Source organism: Orcinus orca, chromosome 9 (genome assembly GCF_937001465.1).
Source record: "Orcinus orca chromosome 9, mOrcOrc1.1, whole genome shotgun sequence".
NCBI classification, from domain to species: domain Eukaryota; kingdom Metazoa; phylum Chordata; class Mammalia; order Artiodactyla; family Delphinidae; genus Orcinus; species Orcinus orca.
Genome location: NC_064567.1, coordinates 19774031 through 19796155, shown reverse-complemented (window position 1 = coordinate 19796155; position 22125 = coordinate 19774031). Strand labels below are relative to the sequence as shown.

At 39.7% G+C, this 22125-nt stretch overlaps 1 protein-coding gene across 5 annotated transcripts in view; it reads right to left on the bottom strand.

Annotated features, from left to right (window-relative positions):
* The window catches only part of CHCHD3 (coiled-coil-helix-coiled-coil-helix domain containing 3), a 306323-nt gene that overhangs the window by 124325 nt on the left and 159873 nt on the right, over window positions 1-22125 (bottom strand). For 3 of the 5 annotated variants that reach the window (XM_049714985.1, XM_049714987.1, XM_049714986.1), the window contains exon 5: window positions 1040-1054. The exons of the other annotated variants lie outside the window; for them this stretch is intronic. In XM_049714985.1, coding sequence (XP_049570942.1) covers window positions 1040-1054 — 15 coding nt within the window. The remainder of the gene's footprint in view (window positions 1-1039; window positions 1055-22125) is intronic. 5 annotated transcript variants of the gene reach the window in all.

Sequence of the window (22125 nt, the reverse complement as noted above, 5' to 3'; positions counted from 1 at the left end):
ACAAAACAATGAACAAACATAGCCAAACAGAAACAGAGTCATAGATACAGAGAAGAAACAGACTGTCAGAGGGGAGGGGTGTGGGGAGGAGAGAAATAGGTGAGGGAGATTAAGAGGCAAACTTCCAGTTACAAAATGAATGATTCACAAATGTGAAATGTACCGTGTGGGGAATGTAGTCTATAATTAGTTAATATCTTTGTATGGTGACAGATGGCAACTAGACTTATTATGGTGATCATTTTGTAATGTACAGAAATATCGAATCACTATGGTGTGCACCAGGAACTAACAGTGTTGTATGTCAATTATACTTCAAAAACAAACGAACAAAAAGACTCATAGAAAAAGAGATCATATTTGTGACTACCAGAGATGAAGGGAGGGGGGAGGGGGAATTAGACGAAGGTAGTAAAGAGGTACAAATTTCCAGTTGTAAGATAAATTAATATTAGGAATGTAATGCCCAACATGATAAGATAATTAATACTGCTCTACCTTATAAATGAAAGTTCATAAGAGGGTAAATCCTATGAGTTCACAAGGAAAAGCATTTTTTTTTCTATTTCTTTAATGTTGTATCTATATGAGATGATGGATGTTCACTAAACTTATTGTGGTCATGATGATGTAAGTCAATCATTATGCTGTACACCTTAACCTTATACAGTGCTGTATGTCAATTATATCTCAATAAAACTGGAGGAGAATGAAAAAATACATTTCTTAAACTGTTGTTTCTATTTTTATTATGTTTAAGTACCTTTATCTCGAGGAGAAGAGAATTCCCTACAATACCCCATGTTAGAAAAGTTTTTAACATATTTTTTGTTCAATGAATGTTGAATACATGCCTGACTAGTAGCTTTAAGAAATAACAGAAGTATATATTTTGGCATTCCCATTTTTGTGCCATATTTTCTTTGCAACATGATCAAGGGTCACCTGGCTCAACCGGTGTAAGGGTGACTGTCACTATATGCTTAATTTAGGTGAACCCATTGGTTCGTTTGTTGTAGGTTATTGTTTTGCTACTTACTTTGACTTCAATATCCTGCAGCATGTTAAAAACAAAGAAACAGTTATTTAACAATGTAAGTACTTATGTTTTCCCCTAATGTCAACCAAGAAATCTGATAGATAGTATCTAATACGCACATCAAAGACAGCAATGGGGGGCTTCCCTGGTGGCGCAGCGGTTGAGACTCTGCCTGCCAATGCAGGGGACACGGGTTCGAGCCCTGGTCTGGGAAGATCCCACATGCCGCGGAGCGGCTAGGCCCGTGAGCCATGGCCGCTGAGCCTGCGCGTCTGGAGCCTGTGCTCCACGACAAGAGAGGCCGCGATAGTGAGAGGCCTGCGCACCGCGATGAAGAGTGGCCCCGCTTGCCACAACTAGAGAAAGCCCTCGTACAGAAACGAAGACCCAACACAGCAAAAAATAAATAAATAAATAAATAAACTGGGGGGGGGGGAAGACAGCAATGGGGAAAAAAATAAGAGGACTTGCTTAAACTTGGCACACATTTAAATGTGACTGTGCTATTACAGTGTGAATAGAAGATTTCAATGAAAAGTTCACGGTGCCTGGAATAATTAAAAAACAAAATATTGAGGTTAGATAAAAATACATGTATATGCAAGTACATAATCTATGACTCCCTGATACAGCACAGTAAAAACCTCACTAGTCTGTCAGGAATATAAAAGAAAAAGTAAATGGAGAAAGAATTTTTGATAAAGTTACGTGTGAAGAAAATATGCATGACTATATGATCTAAAGAGAAAAGATCTTTCTAAATTCAACACATACCTCCAAAATATAAAGGAAATGCAAAAGAATGGATTTATGAGAACTTCCATTAAATAAAAAACATTAAATAAAATGAATAAGCAAATGACAAAGAAATACCAACCTCTAACTGTGAAATTAGTGTTACTAACGTATAGAGCACTTAAAAAATAAGCCCTCCACCCCACCCCGCTCCCCAGAAGAGCCAAGAGAGAAACATGCAAATGACATAGACTGGCAATTCACACAAAACGGTAAATAATAAACACATTAAAAAAAACCCAACCCCACAAGAAATCAAAAAATGAAAATTAAAATAACAAAATTCCATAATTCATCTATAAAATTTAAAAATAAAAATAATATTGCCCAGGATACAGGAAAAACATGCTCTTCAAGACACTGTGTGTCAGAATGTAAACTGGCACAAGTATTTTAAAAATCCATTTGACAAAATGTAAATAAGTTTGAAAACTGTACATATGCACTGAGATCTAAACACTCCACTTTTAGGACTTGAGTAATTATGGCAACATGCAAAGATATTCATGGTAAGATTATTTAGAATTGCAAAGAAACAAAAACAAAAACCAATCTAGGGACTTCCCTGGTGGCACAGTGGTTAAGAATCCACCTGCCAATGCAGGGAACACGGGTTTGATCCCTGGTCTGGGAAGATCCCACGTGCCGCAGAGCAAATAAGCCCATGTGCCAAAACTACTGAGCCCGTGCGCTCTAGGGCTCGTGTGCATCAACTACTGAAGCCCACGCACCTAGAGCCCGTGCTCCACAACAAGAGAAGCCACCGCAATGAGAAGGCTGGGCACCTCAACCAAGAGCAGCTGACACTCTCCACAACTAGAGAAAGCCCGCATGCAGCAACAAAGACCCAACGCAGCCAAAAAAAAGACAAAAAAACCCACAAAAAAACCAATCTAACAGTTAAATTAAAATATACTCAAAATATACTAAGTAAGAAAAAGACTATAAACAGAAAGGACAGTATGATGTCTTTTTTTGTAGGGAAGAAGAAAAAAACAAAGACCAGAAGGATATTCAACAGAAGTTATAGCAGGGTGGTAAGCTTATGGATAGTTTCCAATTATTTTTCTTTATATTTTCCATATTAAAAATAAACACACTTTGTAGTCAAAAGACAAAGGAGGTAATTTTTTGAGGTGAGGGAACTATTCTACTTCTTGATCATGGTGGTGGTTAGATAAGTGCATACATTTGTCAAAACTCAAACAACTGTATATCACAAAGAATGAATTTAACTGTATAAAAATTTTAAGTCGATCCAAATAAGGCATATTAAAATTTATAAAAACAACTATATAAATATATGGATGTGTGTGTGTATATCTCTACTACTGTTAATTTGCTTATCAGTTAGCCAATTTCACTTCTAGGCATTTAATCCTAGGAAATATTAAGAAAAGCACACAAACATAGCTAAGAAAATGCAGCCAACGTTATTTAAAGCAACAAAAAAGTGGGCAACAGAGGTCTGTGTAAATAAGATATGGTCCAACAACAGGGTATTTATTATAAAGATTTCAGTCTAGCCATAATGATTAAACATTGAGAGCCATTAAAAATAATGTTTTAATAGAGTAATTGATTTTTTAACTCAAAATATTAAAGGGGGGAGAATGGTCACAAATTACCATGTACACTGAGTTCCTAATTTTGGTTAATAAACAGGGGTAGGGGACAGAAGGGAAGGACAGGGCAAGTTGAGCATCCAGTTATGTAGACATAGAAAAAGTGTCATGTATGCTAAGATGTTAACAGTGGATACGATACGCATAGTGGGATAGTTTTCTTACTTAGACCATTCTCTATTTTCCAAAATTTCTATAACAAAGTTATACTTCTTTAATCAAAAAAATATTTTTTAAACATATCACATACATTTACCCTTGACTATCAGATGGAAACATAACATGGTACAAAAGCTGTAAGAGTGAGTGATTCAGCGATTATATTAACAACCAAAAAAATTTAACAACTTGAACAGTTATTTATAGCATGGAAATTTTACTTACTAAATGCTTAATGTGTTAGCACTTGATTCTCTCCCCCATTAAATGCATGACATTGCCCACCATGGTTCTTAGAACATTTTCACTAAATAATGTTGCTTTTGTTCACATATAGTTACACAGTGAGATTTCTTTTTTTAAGCAAAGAAAACGTAACAGATATTCTATTACAGCTATTTAGAAAACACTAAGAATTCAACACCACAAGTATACTGCTTCAGCCTAATATGGACTACACTAACCACCAAATTTAATTTTGAGAGGCTGATTACAACCTAAATAAAGGATACGCAGAAATATCCATATTCACTTTTCTAAGACATAAATCCTTGGAATTTTTTTTAAAGCAACATGCCAAAAGGTCAGATATGCATACTGAAGAGGAACTACCTCCAAAGCCCTGAAAACACCCAACGACAGGCTAACAACACAAATCTCTCCCTAGACTGTCAACAGAATCAATAGTCTGAGATCTACTGGGGACAATAACAGAGCAAGAAAGATGGCCACACCACCTCAGTGGCACATTGCTTTGAAACAGTTAATGTGAGGCTGGGAGGGAAAGTCACACAAATGAATCCTGAAAGTTACATAAGCCTGGGATACACTGACTAAGCTAATAGCTGCAGAGGATGGAGAGTCACACGCAACTTAAGAAAAAGCGGTAAACCAACTGCAAGGAATAAAACCTCCATGTATAACTCTAACAGACATGGAATCACTGTACACGAACAAATGAAAACAAAGAGGATTAAAACATTATTCACTGTTGTAGCAGAATCGTTTCTTAGGGGAAAAAATGGATATAAAAAGTTTCCACCCGCCTCCTGTTTGCTATTCCTCCTAGGGAGGCAATGTGTACTCATTAGTTTTCAGATCCTGTTAGATTTGGGATAACGTGATTGGGCTTGAAACATGACAGAAAATGCCTAAGTGGATCATTATGGAAAACAAGAGCATCCCATATACAAGAGAAGGAAAATAAGGAAATTAAGTTCTAAGAAACCCAACACATAAACATTTTGATGTTTTCATTCAGTGTTGGTAGCAGATTCAAACTGAAGTACACAACACGTATTTATTTCTTTAAAGACTTGCCTCTTTTCAGAAGAGACCTGAAGGTGTTTACAACAAAGGACATAATGAGGCCAAGAGAAGTAAAAAGTGGGATTACGTCTACGACAATAAAGGTAGCTTTCCAGGTACCCTTCCACGTATGTTCCTAGAGAAGTCTTCATAGCAACAACTTTTTGGCATGTTAACTCAGCCCTCTTATGCCTGGCTGCTCCTGGGGACTGAGATATGGTACAGGGTGCACAGCACTGCTCAGAGGCAGTACTGTTACTTCGCACATCAAGTACAAAGCACGTAAGGGAAGATTCTGTGCTACAGGAAAGCTTGTACATTTTAAATGACAAAGTTTCTTGAAGTGCCCGTGCTCAATTTTAATAGCTCAAGGTAGAATAAAAAGCAGGTATTAGCTCAATTTTCCATGGGATGATGTTATGAAGCCAGAAATTACTAGGATTGAGAAAAGGTAACAACTCTAAATCAATCTAAATAGGAAATCCCTATAACTACACTTCCTATAGTTCTAAAGCTTATAACAAATCTGAAACACACATATAATGAACTGGGAAAGATTTAATCTTTCACAATCATATGGATAATCTGTGGTAGGCGAAAATCAACCTATCTATCAACTCAAACAGGCAAGTAAGAGCAGGGAAAAGAGCTTTATTCTGTGTCCGAACTACATATAAACCACAACACAAATGAAATAAAATTATATGCTGACATGTAACAGAGAGAAAGAATGGAAATATCCAAAGGGGTTGAACCATAAACTTATACGGTAATACTACATTTAGAAGGAACAGACATGATCACTGTGAATATCAATTAGTGTAACAAAATAACTAAAGTGGACATGTATTCAATTAGCTGAATACTAGAGTTTTGTTACAAATTAGAAATTACATAGGGTTCACTGAGCCTTTATCAAGTGGCATTAATAAACAAAGACTTATACTCAAAGCACTGTTTTCCAAACTACACCAGAAGGTGACCTTCAAAAGGGTAACTCATCTACGTGAACCTGAACGATGCCCATCCTATTATCAACTTTAGCATAATTTTCAATGACTACTTAGAGGCATTAAGCACAAGCTATGAGCAAACCCCAGCCTGAAATATTATGTCCACTAACACAGTAAGACCTGATGGAAGTTGAATACAGGCCAAAAGAAGAAAGATAAAGACCATTCTTCCAAAAGACTTCTTGATCCGAAGTCTGAAAGTCACATCCAAACCCCCAGGATTTGATCAAGTCCATTTGTTTCGGCTTATTTTGTCTTCCCATAAAGAGCTTCAAGACCCTGGTCCATATGTCAGCTTTTTCATACTGATAACTTACTGGAAACAGCCTATCGAATATGTCCCCTGCAATTTGGGGGCATATCTGCCTATTCTCTTGAAAAGAGAGCAGAGGCAAAGACAGGTGGTTTTTCAAATTAAAAAAGTAGGACTTGCCTGTTGGCACAGTGTGCCAAGGCAGGGGACACAGCTTCGATCCCTGGTCTGGGAAGATCCCACATGCCGCGGAGCAACTAAGCCCATGTGCCACAACTACTGAGCGTGTGCTCTAGAGCCCGCAAGACACAACTACTGAGCCCGCATGGCACAACTACTAAAGCCCGCACACCTAGAGTCCATGCTCCGCAACAAGAGAAGCCACCACAATGAGAAGCCCATGCACCGCAATGAAGAGTAGCCCCCACTTGCCACAACTAGAGAAAGCCCACAAGCAGCAACGAAGACCCAACACAGCCAAAAATCAATCAATAAATAAATGTTCCTTTTAGAAAAAAGTAAACCAACAATGAAGTGAGGAGGTTGTCAGGTACATAAATTAGAACAGAAAGCGACGTAGTGGTACTTTGCTTTAAATTTTTCCAGTAGTTCTCTCATAACATTTGTGCACATTGTGCTACTTGACAAAAGCAGCAAAACCAAGTGCTAGATGAAATCAGAAACAATTTTACAAGCTTTCTTCTATAGCTTTAGAAAGAAAAAAACATTTTTAAACCATATATTTACTTCTCCAGCTTTCCAGTGTAATTCAGAACTTACTAGCACTATGACGTACTCGGAAATCCACTTGGTGGGGAGTCAGGAGATCTGGATGCCCATTTTAGCACTGCTACATCACCAGGTGACCATGCACTGACCCAGTCCAGACCCCTACCCAAGCTCCAAAACTCCTTTTGAATGTTCTTCCTTCATGTGGTTTTTGCCATGTCATACCCTGCTGCCTCTCACACTTTTACACCTAATAAAACTTTTCCACATATCTCTTGGCGTATCTGTTTTTGACTTTGTCTTGTATTATACATGTTTACTTACCCACTGTTCCTGTCCTCAACTTTAGACTCTCGAGGATAAGAAAAGAGATTTACTCCTCTCTCTTCCACAAAGGAAACACTCAGGACAGGGTAGCCAAAAGGAAATTAAGTGCATCGAGGGGAAGAGATTGTAGGAGAGGTAAGTAGACAGCTTCTGGGAAACAAATCTGTCACAGGATGCGAGATTTACTTCAAAGTACTACAGCATACTCAGTGTGATAGTATGCGTACACATTACTTAGATTAAGCTCTGGAATAGGTGCTGCCAGCATATTAGTAAAAAAAAAAAAAAAAAAAAAAAGAATGCACAATCCAGAAGCAATCAGCAAGTATTCTTATCGAAAATTCAAATTTGGAAGCTCAAAAAGTAGGGGTTGCTACAACTAGGGCTTCACTCATCCATGTCTTGATCAACAACAATGTTTTGCCAGTTAGCACAGTGACTGTTGGAAATAAGATTTTATTAGCGAAAATGGTTCGTTAACTAGCATGATAAATGTTAGATGTTCTATCAGTAAAATGAAAACTATGGAAAAGATATAAGGGTTAGCTAACATATAAAGATACTCCTACACGTGCTGTGTGAAGAAGTTATGAGAATATTCAAGGCGATGAGAACAAGGCCTGTAGCTTCAACTATAGGGAGGGTGCCTCAGGCTTGATCTCTCAACAGTCTTGGGTGCAGCCTTTGGTTTACGGCAGAGATTCTCACCTTTGGCACCACTGCTACTTTGGGCCAGATCACTCCTTACTGGGGAGAGCTGTCCTGTGCATCAGAACGTTTAGCAGCGTACCTGGCCTCTATGATGCCTGTAGGGCTGCCCCCACAAGCTATGAAAACCAAAAATGCTTCCAGACTTTACCAAAAGTCCCCCGGGAGGCAAAATTCCCCCTGCTGAGAACCACTGGTCTAAGAGGGCTGCTGGCTGTCTAAGGCCAACTAGAACCAGCCTCCTCTGCCTCAGGTGACCCTTCCCTGCAAAGAGCACTTAAAGGAAGAGACAACTGGGACTTCACTGAGTTTTACAGGACAGGTTATATGAACCATTTTGTACCTGCTTGCAAATAAATTTTTGTTGAGTAAATGTCTGCATGTATTGTAGAACAGGGCTGGAGACTTGCTCACGTTATAACCTGGTTGTAGGGCTGCCTGCAAAGGTATAATGTAGAAAAGCAATGAGAGTGGCTCACATGTATGTAAGGTAGTTAATCATATCCCAGTGAGAAGAAATTGGAAGTTTTAATTCATTCTTTTTGAACTAAGTAAGAAAAACACAAAACAGGTACATAGGTCCTGGCTTTTGTATGGCTCTCTAAAAAGAGAATCAATGCCCATATAACATAAGATTATGAATCCATGTAACCGACGTTCAGTTCAGGCAGAACTGACAAGCACTGGCACTGGTTGTTTCACATTTGCTCTGCCTGGGCAGTGACAATGCCAGACCTTTTGTTAAATATTTTATAGAACATTCCTAAGAACAGGCATGTTATGATTCCATTAAAATTTACAAGTTTCACATTACAAAGCAACGTGATATTTCAACATGAAATTTCAACATGAAAGGTGCTGAAACATATCACCTCATCAGCTCAGTGTCATATTCTATGCTCCTCTCCCAACAGCCATTTAAAAAAAGAACACCCATCACGATACTCAGCACGTAAGAACAGTAAATAAGTGCTGAGGCAAAAGTGAGATGAACTGCTAGGGATTCAGACTTCTCAAATATGCAGTTTTTATCTTCTCTAATGAGACTAGCTTTAGCTCCTAAATGTCTATGGAATGCAAACAGGCATCAAGTCTTAAAGACCATGTGTAATTAAATTCAGCAACTGCATAGAAATCAAAGTTCCAGAAGCCCAAGTTCTATAAAGTAAACAAATAAGGACTCTGTATCAGATACAGTAAGCTCAGAAACTTTAAGGATAAGAATTATAATTGAAAGGGGAAAACACAGTAAGAAGGGCCATATTCAATAAAACTACTGTGTGATTATAAGGACTGAGAGCAGGAAGGGGCTTTTATTATCAAATTCAGTTGCAGAACAGATTGGTGTTATAAGCCATTGAATGTTACCAATTCAAAAAGGTAAGATGGACAGTGAAATGGGCCACTTTCTAAAACAAGTTCAATTCACTGCTGCTAAACCAAATCCCACTAGCTCTCATTTTCAAGAAATGACTATGTTCACAATACTGGGGACTTCCCTGGTGGTCCAGTGGTTAAGAATCCACCTGCCACACTGTGGTTAAGAATCTGCCTGCCAATGCAGGGGACATGGGTTTGAGCCCTGGTCCGGGAAGATCCCACATGCCGCGGAGCAACTAAGTCCGTGTGCCACAACTACTGAGTCCGCGTGCCACAACTGCTGAAGCCCACGCGCCTAGAGCCCATGCTCCGCAACAAGAGAAACCACCACAATGAGAAGCCCGCGCATCGCAGCAAAGAGTAGCCCCCGCTCACCGCAAATAGAGAAAAGCCCACGTGCAGCAACAAAGAACCAACGCAGCCAAAAATAAATAATTTAAAAACAAAAAAGAATCCGCCTGCCAATGCAGAGGACACAGGTTCGAGCCTGGTCCAGGAAGATCCCACATCCCGCGGAGCACCTAATCCCATGTGCCACAACTACTGAGCCTGCACTCTAGAGCCCACGAGCCACAACTACTGAGCCCACGCTCCACAACAAGAGAAGCCACCGCAATGAGAAGCCTGCGCACAGCAACGAAGAGTAGCCCCACTCACCACAACTAGAGAATGCCCACACACAGCAACGAAGACCCAACGCAGCCAAAAATAAAAAATAAATTAATAAAAATAAATTTAAAAAAAAGAAAAGGATATTGGACATCCTCATCTCATTTATGGTGCTTTAAAGAAGACAGTACAGTGGAACTACATCGCATGCACACTTAGCTTATGCAACTCCAACTACTCAGGTTAAAGAGGCGAGCGAAAAAAGTTCAAGTAGTGTGCAGGATCTTACCCATCCCACAAGCCTGGGCCAGCTCTACTCTCGGCCTGTCTCATGTACTGCATGCCCCAACAACTCTTCCCAGTGAATGAAATGCTAGCGGTTCAAGGTAGTTGTCATTTGCAAAATCCTTAACTGAAAGCCAACACTTCATCTAGTGCTTAACCAAAGAAACCTACCGACCCGATAATGGGAGAAAGATAGCAATGCTGGACTCTTAAGAGTAAATGTTAACAAAGGGAATCTTTGCTTCACATGTGGATTTTCTTTTAGCCTTATTAAGATATAACTGGCAAATAAAATTCACATGCTGATGTTAAAACTAAATCCTTAAATATGATGTAACGCCACTGTACACCAAGGGAAAACTGTAACTGGAAAAGTATTAGAAGGATAAAAATTGTATTTTAAAATATCCTCAGCAATGGGCACTGGTAATGAAAGTATGAAGGAGTGCTTGGCCCTTCAAGACATTCCATTTTCCCCCAAACCTGATAATGAGGGGATTTTTTAAAATCTTTAGCCTCTATATGAACTTCTATATGAAGTTGACAGATGAATGGATAAAGAAGACGCAGTGTATATATACAATGGAATACTACTCAGCCATGAAAAAAAGGAATGAAATCATGTCATTTGCAACAACATGGATGGACCTAGAGTATCATACTAAGTGAAGACAGAAAATGACAAATACCATATGATATCACTTACATGTGGAATCTAAAAGGAAAAAAAAAAGACATAAATGAACTTATTTCCAAAACAGAAAATGAACTTATTTCCAAAACAGAAAGAGACTCACAGACACATAAAACAAAGTCATGGTTACCATGGAAAGTGGGGTGGGGGGAGAGATAAATTAGGAGGCTGAGATTAACATGTATACACTATTATGTATAAACAGATAACCAACAAGGTCCTACTGTATAGTACAGGGAACTATACTCAATATTATGTAATAACCTATAAGGGGAAAGAATCTTTAAAAAATTTATATATACGTATAAATGAATCACTGTCCTGTACACCTGAAACTTACACGCTATTGTAAATCAACTATGCTTCAATATACATATACGCATACATACATAAAATCTTTAGCCTCTGTATGAAGTCTCCAGTTTAACTGACCAAGGAAATGAGCTTGAGAGATGAGACTGTGGGAATAACTACTGATAAACTCAAGCTTGCACAAAGCAAGAAGGAAAAGAAGTCCTAGAGGGGAATGGAAAGAAGAGAATGAACCCAAACCATGAACCATCCATCTGGAAAGCAGAGGAGTACACAGAAGAGGATGTAAATAATCCACTTCGGTTCCTGGAGCTGGCTGCAGAAGTAGGAACAAACCGCCATTACTGCCCAGCACAGGGGCCATGCTGAATCAGACCTCTTTCTGACTCATTCATCAAGCCTAGCTAGCTCAGACTCAGCTTTGTTCTCATCCTTATTTGTATACTGGTGTGGAAGGACCATATGAAGCAGAGAACTCTGGAAACACAAATTCCAGAATTCCTTGGCACACTGGGGAGTACCTTTCACCAGAGGTCTGCTAACAAGAAACTCAAAAACAGACATAACCAAAATGTCAATGTATAATTTTTAACATCCTATATCACTTTTAAAGACCTAAAACTACATAATCACATTAGAAAAGCCTCACAAACACAGCAATGAAATCACATTATAAAGCCTCACTACACCCACTTTGTTTATTAATATGCTTACTTATCCGTTTATTCTTATAGTTTAGGAAACAGCTGCAGACAAGAGACTTCCCTGAATTCTGTAACCGGAAGAGTTGTGTCATGAAACAGTTTCTGACCCTTCCCACTAGAGCTCATTAAGCAAACCCCACCCGTAGGTCTGGACCCAAGAAATAAAAAGCAACCTTGTAACTTTGATTTGGTTTTGCCTGCTGGGAAGTCAGAATGTTATTAACTATTTGACATGATATCCAGCCTGCTTTACGGTTATGGCTATCATTTTAATTATATATTATCTTTCTGGCTTAACAATCATCCTCCTGTGAGTATAATTTTCATTCATCCATCATTTGATCAGATGCTAGAAAGCTCCTAGCAACAGTTCAGACTGAGAAGTTAAGTGATCAGACTGCAGCTCAGAGGAAAGTGACCCCCATTCTCAAAGCCACTAAAACCAAGTACTCGAAAAATGATGATCTTAATGACGAACCGTGAAAGACATTTGATGCCATATTTATCAGTTACCAAAAACACTCAGACAAAAGGAGAAAGAATCATATACATTTGAAGCAGGCATATACCTTATGAACAAACTAAGGTCCTCAGATGTTAAAGATCTAATTCTGGGACAGGTCTACTCTCATGAGATCATAAAGCTACTTAGTCATGAGTTAAGAAGAGAATATAGGTTATCCTGACTCACATTTAACACTGGCATACTAAACAGTACCTCAGATGCTCTTAAATACCTGCCTGTGAATAAGAAAAATGAATCCCAAAATAAAAATTATTATTATTCCAAACCTAACATCACTGACGCCCCCCCCAAAAAAAATCCATATATGTTTAAAAGCTACATTTGCATAGGTGATCATCTACAGAGCTTCTAAGATGCAATTCCTTTCCAGGGGCATTTACTATCTGAAATGAGCACTGCAGAAGTGGACAAAGATACTACAGACCACAAATCAAAACAGCTGCATGAAAATATATTCACTAAAATTAATAGACATATATGTTAAACATAAATACCAAGAAGTGTAAGTTATTTAGAATGGTAAATATTTTGCTGAAAGCTCAGCATTGGTCCTTTAAAAATTTACAATATTGGCCAGCTTTTCTATTTTTTAAAGTGTTCTGTGATCCTTGCCATTTGTCACCTTGAACAGACTATTCCAGGCTACAGTAAAGAATTAGGGCTTTTTTCTAACTGAACTAAAAAGACACCCCATTTGCTTTGAAAAAATGGCTACCACCTGCTATTAATCTGAAACTGAAAACAAGCAGTGTAATGAAATTTAGCAAGTTAACAACCCCCTCCACCACTTTTCTGAAAGAAGAGCATAAATGACATTTCATAATCGTCCCCAAAAATATAAGAGTTCTAAGAAATAGGTTTATATTTTACTAATAATAAACTCCAAACGGCATATGAGATTATTAAAAACCAGACACTGTGCCGTTGACAAGCCTGGTTTGAGCTCTGAAGGAATTCCCTCCCAAGTCCCCCCATCTTTTTCCTTTATTCTTTTAGTCTGGTGTCAGATGAATACAAGCAGTAATGATAGACACGATCAAGGAAGAACTGGCTGAATGTGCGTAAAAAGACTGCTTAGCTGGTCTTTGCAAACAGCTATCTTTTGTCCTGTTGGAGCTTTCTGTCACCTGAGGTAACCTGCATCTTCAAGAGATGAAATGCAACGTAAAACTTTTTTTTTTATTGGAGTAAAATTGCTTTACAATGTTGTGTTAGTTTCTGCTGTACAATGAAGTGAATCAGCTATACTTATACACATATCCCCTCCCTCTTGGACCTCCCTCCTACCCCCTCCACCCCACCCATCTAGGTCCTCACAGAGCACCGAGCTGAGCTCCCTGTGCTATACAGCAGGTTCCTGCTAGCTATCTATTTTACTCATGGTAGTGTATTTATGTGAAACCTAATCTCCCAATTCGTCCCACCCTTCCCTTCTCCCCATGTCCACATGTCCATTCTCTATGTCTACGTCTCTATTCATGCCCTACAAATGGGTTCATCTATACCATTTTTCTAGATTCCACATACATGCATTAATATACGATACTTGTTTTTCTCTTTCTGTCTTACTTCACTCTGTATGACAGACTCTAGGTCCATCCACATCTCTACAAATGACCCAATTTCATTTCTTTGTACAGCTGAGTAATATCCCATTGTATATATGTACCATGTCTTCTTTATCCATTCATCTATCTTTGGACATTCAGGTTGTTTCCATGTCCTGGCTATTGTAAATAGTGCTGCAATGAACACTGGGGCACATGTGTCCTTCTGAATTACGGTTTTCTCAGGGTATATGCCCAGCAGTGGGATTGCTGGGTCATATGGTAGTTCTATTTTTAGCTTTTTAAGGGACCTCCATACTGTTCTCCGTAGTGGCTGTATCAATTTACATTCCGACCAACAGTGCAAGAGGGTTCCCTTTTCTCCAAGCCCTCTCCAGCATTTATTGTTTGTAGATTTTTTTTAACATCTCTATTGGAGTATAATTGCTTTACAATGTTGTGTGAGTTTCTGCTTTATAACAAAGTGAATCAGCTATACATATACATGTATCCCCATATCTCTTGCATCTCCCTCCCTCCCACCCTCCCTATCCCACCCCTCTAGGTGGTCACAAAGCACCAAGCTGATCTCCCTGTGGTATGCAGCTGCTTCCCACTAGCTATCTATTTTATATTTGGTAGTGCATATATGTCAATGTCACTCTCTCACTTCGTCCCAGCTTACCCTTCCCCCTCCCCATGTCTTCAAGTCCGTTCTCAACGTCTGTGTCTTTATTCCTGTCCTGCCCCTAGGTTCTTCAGAACCTTTTTTTTTTTCTTTAGATTCCATATATATGTGTTAGCATACGGTATTTGTTTTTCACTTTCTGACTTACTTCACTCTATGACAGGCTCTAGGTCCATCCACCTCAGTACAAATAACTCAATTTTGTTTCTTTTTATGGAGTAATATTCCACTGTATATATGTGCCACATCTTCTTTATCCATTCATCTGTCGATGGACACTTAGGTTGCTTCCATGTCCTGGCTATTGTAAACAGAGCTGCAATGAACATTGTGGTATGTGACTCTTTTTGAGTTATGGTTTTCTCAGGGTATATGCCCAGTAGTGGGACTGTTGGATCGTATGGTAGTTCTATTTTTAGTTTTTTAAGGAACCTCCATACTGCTCTCCATAGTGGCTGTATCAATTTACATTCCCACCAACAGTGCAAGAGAGTTCCCTTTTCTCCACGCCCTCTCCAGCACTTACTGTTTGTAGATTTTTTGATGACCATTCTGACCAGTGTGAGGTGATACCTCACGGTAGTTTTGATTTCCATTTCTCTAATAACTAGTGATGTTGAGCAGCTTTTCATGTGCCTCTTGGCCATGTGTATGTCTTCTTTGGTGAAATGTCTATTTAGGTCTTCTGCCCATTTTTTAATTGGGTTGTTTTTCTGATATTGAGCTTCATGAGCTGTTTGTGTATTTTGGAGATTAATCCTTTGTCAGTTGCTTCATTTGCAAATATTTTCTCCCATTCTGAGGGTTGTCTTTTCACCTTGTTTATGGTTTCCTTTGCTGTGCAAAAGCTTTTCAGTTTCATTAGGTCCCATTTGTTTATTTTTGTTTTTATTTTCATTACTCTAGGAGGTGGGTCAAAAGGGATCTTGCTGTGATTTATGTCAAAGAGGGTTCTTCCTATGTTTTCCTCTAAGAGTTTTATAGTGTCCGGTCTTACATTTAGGTCTGTAATCCATTTTGAGTATATTTTTGTATATGGTGTTAGGGAGTGTTCTAATTTCATCCTTTTACACGTAGCTGTCCAGTTTTCCCAGCACCACTTATTGGAGAGGCTGTCTTTTCTCTACTGTATGTTCTTGCCTCCTTTTTCATAAATTAGGTGATCATATGTGGGTGGGTTTATCTCTGGGCTTTCTATCCTGTACCATAGACCTATATTTCTGTTTCTGTGCCAGTACCATCCTGTGTTGATTACTGTAGCTTTGTAATATAGTTTAAAGTCAGGGAGCCTGATTGTTAATTGGTCTATTCTCCAAAGAGTTCCTGGAACACTTTGGAAACTGTTCCAATTTGTTTGATAGAAAGACCTGGCCACCAACTTAGTCAGCTCTAACTAAGCATACAGCATGACCCAAGCAGACTACTCACAATTCACGACCATCCATAAATGACCCTGGAGCATTCTGAATAAAGCAAACCCTATATACATGCTAACATGTTCAGTTAAATGCTAAAATAATTCACTTATCTGAAGAACAAAATAAACTTAATGTATCTATTCATTTATTTGACAGCACTCAATGAAACCTATTTTATGAAGATCATCCAACTACCCTACTAGCCACAGCAGAATACAATGAATAACCGGCATCTCACTCAATGACCATAAATCACAATCCTAAAGCTCCAGTTTACATATGGAGCTATAAAACTAGCAACAATCCATCCCTGTCTACAAATGCTGTTTTTCAAGAATTTACAAAGTGGGGTGGAGGGCGGCACACAGGTTGTATAAACAAACAACCATACTAAAAGATAATATATGATAAGGACAGTGAATGCTGCAAGGGAAATAAAAGATCTGATCAGCTGGACTGGAACTTGAAGACTGGATGAGTAGGATGTAGATGGGCAGAGACTGAGTCAAAGGCCACTGTAAGAAAGGGGACAATAAACAGAGGTCCAGAGGAGGGAAGACAGGAGGCCTCGGCAAGCCTATTAGTTGAAGAGGGAATTACAGTATGAGGGCCAGAGAGTAAGTGGGAACTGGGCTGCAGGAAGACTTAACTGTCTGCCTAAGAGGTCTGGACTTCATCCTGTAGGCCATCGGGGTGCCTCTAAAGGTTTCTGAGTGCAATGAAAACAGCATTTTAGTAAGATTAATCTTGGTGTATAGGATGGATTAGAAAGAGGGGTGAACGCCAGTGGGGAAACCATTAAGGGGGCGATTGAAAGGATCCAGGTGTGAATAATAGAGGCCTACATGTGCTGAATGGCAGTTATGTTTCCACCAGCACTTTCTAAATACTGTCTAAAGTAAATGTACAGGGACTTCCCTGATGGTCCAGTGGTAAAGAATTCGCCTCACAATGCAGGGGACTTGGGTTTGATCCCTGGTCAGGGAACTAAGATCCCACATGCCACGGGGCAACTAAGCCCATGTGCCACAACTACTGAGCTCGCGCGCCTCAACTAGAGAGCCTGCGTGCTGCAAACTACAGAGCCTGTGCACTCTGGAACCTGTGAGCCACAACTACAGAGCCCACAGACCCTTGAGCCCACATGCCACAACTAGAGAGAAGCCTGCACGCCACAACAAAGAGCCTGCTCACCACAAGGAAAGATCCCACATGTCGCAACTAAGACCCGATGCAGCCAAAAATGAAATAAAATGAATAAATAAATAATAAAGTAAATGCAGAAATTCTAGTGAGAGAACAGCGAACTACAAAACTAAAAGAACAAACCATGCTCTACAACACAGGGGAACATGCAAGAATTAACACAATGCATACTGTTAGCCATGCAAGGAAAATCTCTGAGAAGAAATAACCACTGAAACAATGTAATGTGGAAATACATGTAAGATGTCAAACACTCTAAAATAAAGAGGAAAATATAATTAATGAAAGAGGAGGACAACTGGGTACATAATGAGGCATTAGGAATTATTTTCTTTTTTTATTGAGGTACAATTGACATATTATAATGTTTCAGGTACAAAACATAATGATTGCAATGATCACAATAAGTCTAGTTAAAATACTTCGCTACACAAAAGTTTTTTTCCTTGTGATAAGAACTTTTAAGATCTACTCTCTTAGCAACTTTCAAATATACAATACGATATTATTAACTACAGTCACCACAGGAATTATTTTCTTTAACCACCAGTGGCAGTCTATGGTTGAAAATCTGGTATTTGAGAGAATTATGCTGCCATCACGTGGGAAAATATAACAGAGAGTTTTCCTTATGGCCAGTACCAATGTCTTTCCATCAAAAAGTTCAAATTTGCTACAGTCTGACACTAAGTTTAAGTCCTTTACCCTAAACAAGACTACTATATAAAATCCCCAACCTTAGGGAAAAAATATAAGTCTTATATATATATGTTAATTTTAATATTTGTTCAGATATTTCACTGAGATGTTGTTTAGTATGCCACCTTTAAAATGTGAATCAAGGTAACCTGTATTCCATTTTTAACTTATGATTTAACTAGCCTTCTGATCTTAAAAGAATCCTTTAACATGTAAGGACTTTGGTTTCTAAGGCATGGCTGAAAAGTTAAAATTCTAGACTCTCCTAAAATGAAGAGATCAATCTTTTCAACAGATGGCTTAGATGCCCCAAGAAATGGGTCAGAAGCTTAAGCCCTTGTCCTGGGTGCTGGGTCCAGGCCAGGTTGGCTCCTTTAGGTTCTGGAGACAATTCAACAAAATGGAAGACAGATCAAAAGGATAGATCTCTGAACTCAGGAGTCTGGGGAAAGCTGCTTCAAATAACAAAGATTAATAAGAACTAATAATTGTATAGCACTTAAAAAGTTTATAAATATTTCACATTAATATCACTTAATTCCCAAAACAATACCAGGACTAAATTAAATTCTCAAAGCTATGCCTAGAATACTGCATAGCACAGACAGAAATAGTAAAATAGGCAAACCCTGTCAAAATTATCACCCCCATTTTACAGTAGAACACACAAAGGGTCATAGAGGTGAAATGAATTGGCCTAATCACATGGCCAATAAATGGGCAAGATGGTCTTTTATCAACCACTCCCTCATTATTACACAACTACCTTTATCACCTTCTCTACACATCCATGCCAGGCTCTACTGACCATTCCCTTTTATAAACTCTCATGGCTCCAGCAGCCTACAGCACACAATTCATTCAGCAATAGCTATGGAGAAACTCCCACGTATGAGGCATTGTATAGAATGCTGTTGGTTAAGGGTGTGTTAGGTTTCTCCAGACAAACAGAACCAATAGGATATATAGATATCAAAGAGGAGATCTGTTACTGGAATTGGCTCACACAGTTACGAAAGCTGAGAAGCCCTACAATCTGCCGTCTGCAAACTGGAGGACTGGGAAAGTCAATGGGGTAGGCCTGAGAAGCAGCGAAGCTGACAGTGTAACTCTCGGCCTGAGGCTAACGGTATAAGAACACAAGGAGGGGCACTGGTGTAGGTCCTGGAGGCTGAAGGCCCAAGAACCAGGAGCTTCAATGTTCAAGCACAAGAGAAATGGACATCCCAGTTCAAGAAGAAAGACAATTCGCCCTTCCTTCGCCTTTCTGTTCCATTCAGGACCCCAACTGATTGGACAATGCCCGCCCACATAGGTGGGGGCAGACCTCTTTCCTCAGTGTACTGAACAAACGTGCTGACCCGTTCCGGGATGCTCATCCCTTCCCCTCACAGACACATGCAGAAGTAACCTTTTACTAGCTACCTGGGTATCCTTTAGCCCAGTCAAGCGGACACATAAAATTAACCATCACAGGGCAGGAGCAAGAATGAGAAGATGATCAGATACAGGTTAACCTGTAAAAAAAACTTGTATCAAGAAATAACACAAGCCGGAGTTGGGGGGGCGGGGCGGTGGGTGGGATGAATTGGGAGATGGGGATTGACATATATACACTAATATGTATAAAATGGATAACTAATAAGAACCTGCTGTATAAAAAAAATAAATAAAATTCTAAAATAAAAAAAAAGCAAGAAATAACACAAGCATATAAATAACTATAAAAATGAAAGTAAAATGTGTAGACTGAACTCCTTGGGGGTGGGACATATATCTTCTGACCGTCGTATGGCCAGAGCCTGGCAAGTATGTAACAGACATTCCATATAGGTTTGGCGGATGGATGGATGGATGAGTGCTAAGATTTCCTCTGCCTCCTACACTGTCTATGTGGTTCAGGTTCCTGACAGACACAGGGAGGTTTGACTAAGGCATGCTCTTTATTCCTCGACCTTCTATTCTTATGAATTATTGGTATTTCAAGGACTGGATTTTTGACAGAGAAAGGTAAGAAAAGCGTATTTCTGAAATCCCCCTTTGTAGTTCTGTCTCCTCATTTAATATTACACATGTCTGTGTCATTTTCTCCATCTCTCTTGTTCCAAGAAACGCATCGAAGCAGGTAGCTTACTATTTCCATTTCTCTTGATCCAACCTGACCCCCTCTACTTTAGCACACTGAACGTAACAGTGTATTCTAGATCAGCGAAGGCTAGCAATTACGTGCATCCAGGACACTTCTATAGGATGGCAGACAGATGCAAGTGTGTCACCATCCCTGACTCCCATGCCCATGGCAGAGGTCACTCAGCCATCAATGCCTTGACTCACGGAGTCTGAATGGGGCTACACAGTCCTCCCCAACACAGTGTTCTAGAGGCAGGCACTGCCAATCAATTGGAGTTGGCTGACAGTTTTCTAGACTATCCTGGCTGTCAAAACGTGCTATGGGTGAAAGAAGAGTGATTCAAACAGAAGAAAAAATAAACAGAAAACTAAGAGAAGTAAAGGAAAATAACTAAGGGGCTGCAATGTGATCACAGATTAGGCCCCCAAAACAGCATAGATATTCTGAGCCATAAATAAACAAGAGTTAAAAGGGCATGGAGAAAATGGACAGGAAAGCTGGAGGATATGGGAGCTCCACAAACACAGAGCAGTGCCTCAGCAGTCCCAAGAGGCATGCCCAGTGTCTACACAAACACATCAAAGTTGAAGCCCGTAGAAAGAAAGCAGGCCACACTCTGGGAATCAGGTACTGACAGGGACAATATCAGGGAAGGGCTATCAGCCCAGGAAGTGGCCAGTAGCAACTTGCCACCTGATCCAAACAGAACCAGGGGCTACCCCAGAGCATCACTGGAGTGCTGGTCAAGTTCACCCTCAGGCACAGCTCAGCAAAGACTAGTCTCAGAAATCACATGGATAGAAAGGACAAGGCTATCTACACGGTGTCCTATTGTGCCCAGCAACCATCAGAATGAAGATGGATCAAGGGACCGATAAGAAGGCCATGGTATCCAAGGGTGGAGCAGCCCAAATTGTTTCATTATTTTCATTGCCCTCCTCCCCTCTGATTCAGTGCCTTGGGACCAACTTCATGGGGCTGATTTTTGGCTCTGCATAACCCTTCTTTTCTAAACTGCCCCTATACCCACTGGCCCAAGCAGGTTAAGAGTTTAAAACTTTAAACTGCCCAGCAGAACACTTTTGGAATGAGTGAGTTTACTCATAAACCCAATCTGACCAAAGTAATTGAACATACACGCAAATGTGAGTAAATTAATAATGAAACATTAATTTAATTCCCTCTTTTAGTTCCCTCCCCTCCCCTCAGTTGCTCCTGACTTTATCATCTTCAGCTCCTGTACATTAGATAATAGAATAAATGTCAATTACATCAGCCAAACTAGAAACCTGGCCTATCCGTAACTCTTCCGCATCCTCTCTCCATATGCAACTCATCACCACCCCCTATCAATTCGAATTTCATGCTTCACCTTCAGGATTTTTGTTATGTTAGTTTCCCAGCACTGAAGACCTCCTGCAATTTACCTGATATTTTTCCTTAAATCAGCTCCCTTTTAAAAGTTGAATAATTAAAAGACAAAACTTTATATAACTACCATAATTGGAAAACCAGATTCAACTCTCAGAAATAGAAGATAATGGGGAAAATACAAGGAAAACTATTTCTGGTTGGAAACTGTTGCCTGACCCAAGGCTCTGAGCTGAAAAATGCCCCACTTCTCTTTGTTAAAAAGGTAGATGGGGCTTCCCTGGTGGTCAGTGGTTGAGAGTCCGCCTGCTGATGCAGAGGACACGGGTTCGTGCCCCGGTCTGGGAAGATTCCACATGCCGCGGAGCGGTTAGGCCCGTGAGCCATGGCCGCTGAGCCTGCGCGTCCAGAGCCTGTGCTCCGCAACGGGAGAGGCCACAACAGTGAGAGGCCCACATACCGCAAAAAAAAAAAAAAAAAAAAAGGTAGATGAGGGGCTTCCCTGGTGGCGCAGTGGTTAAGAATCCACCTGCCAATGCAGGAGACAAGGGTTCGAGCCCTGGTCCAGGAAGATCCCACATGCCATGGAGCAACTAAGC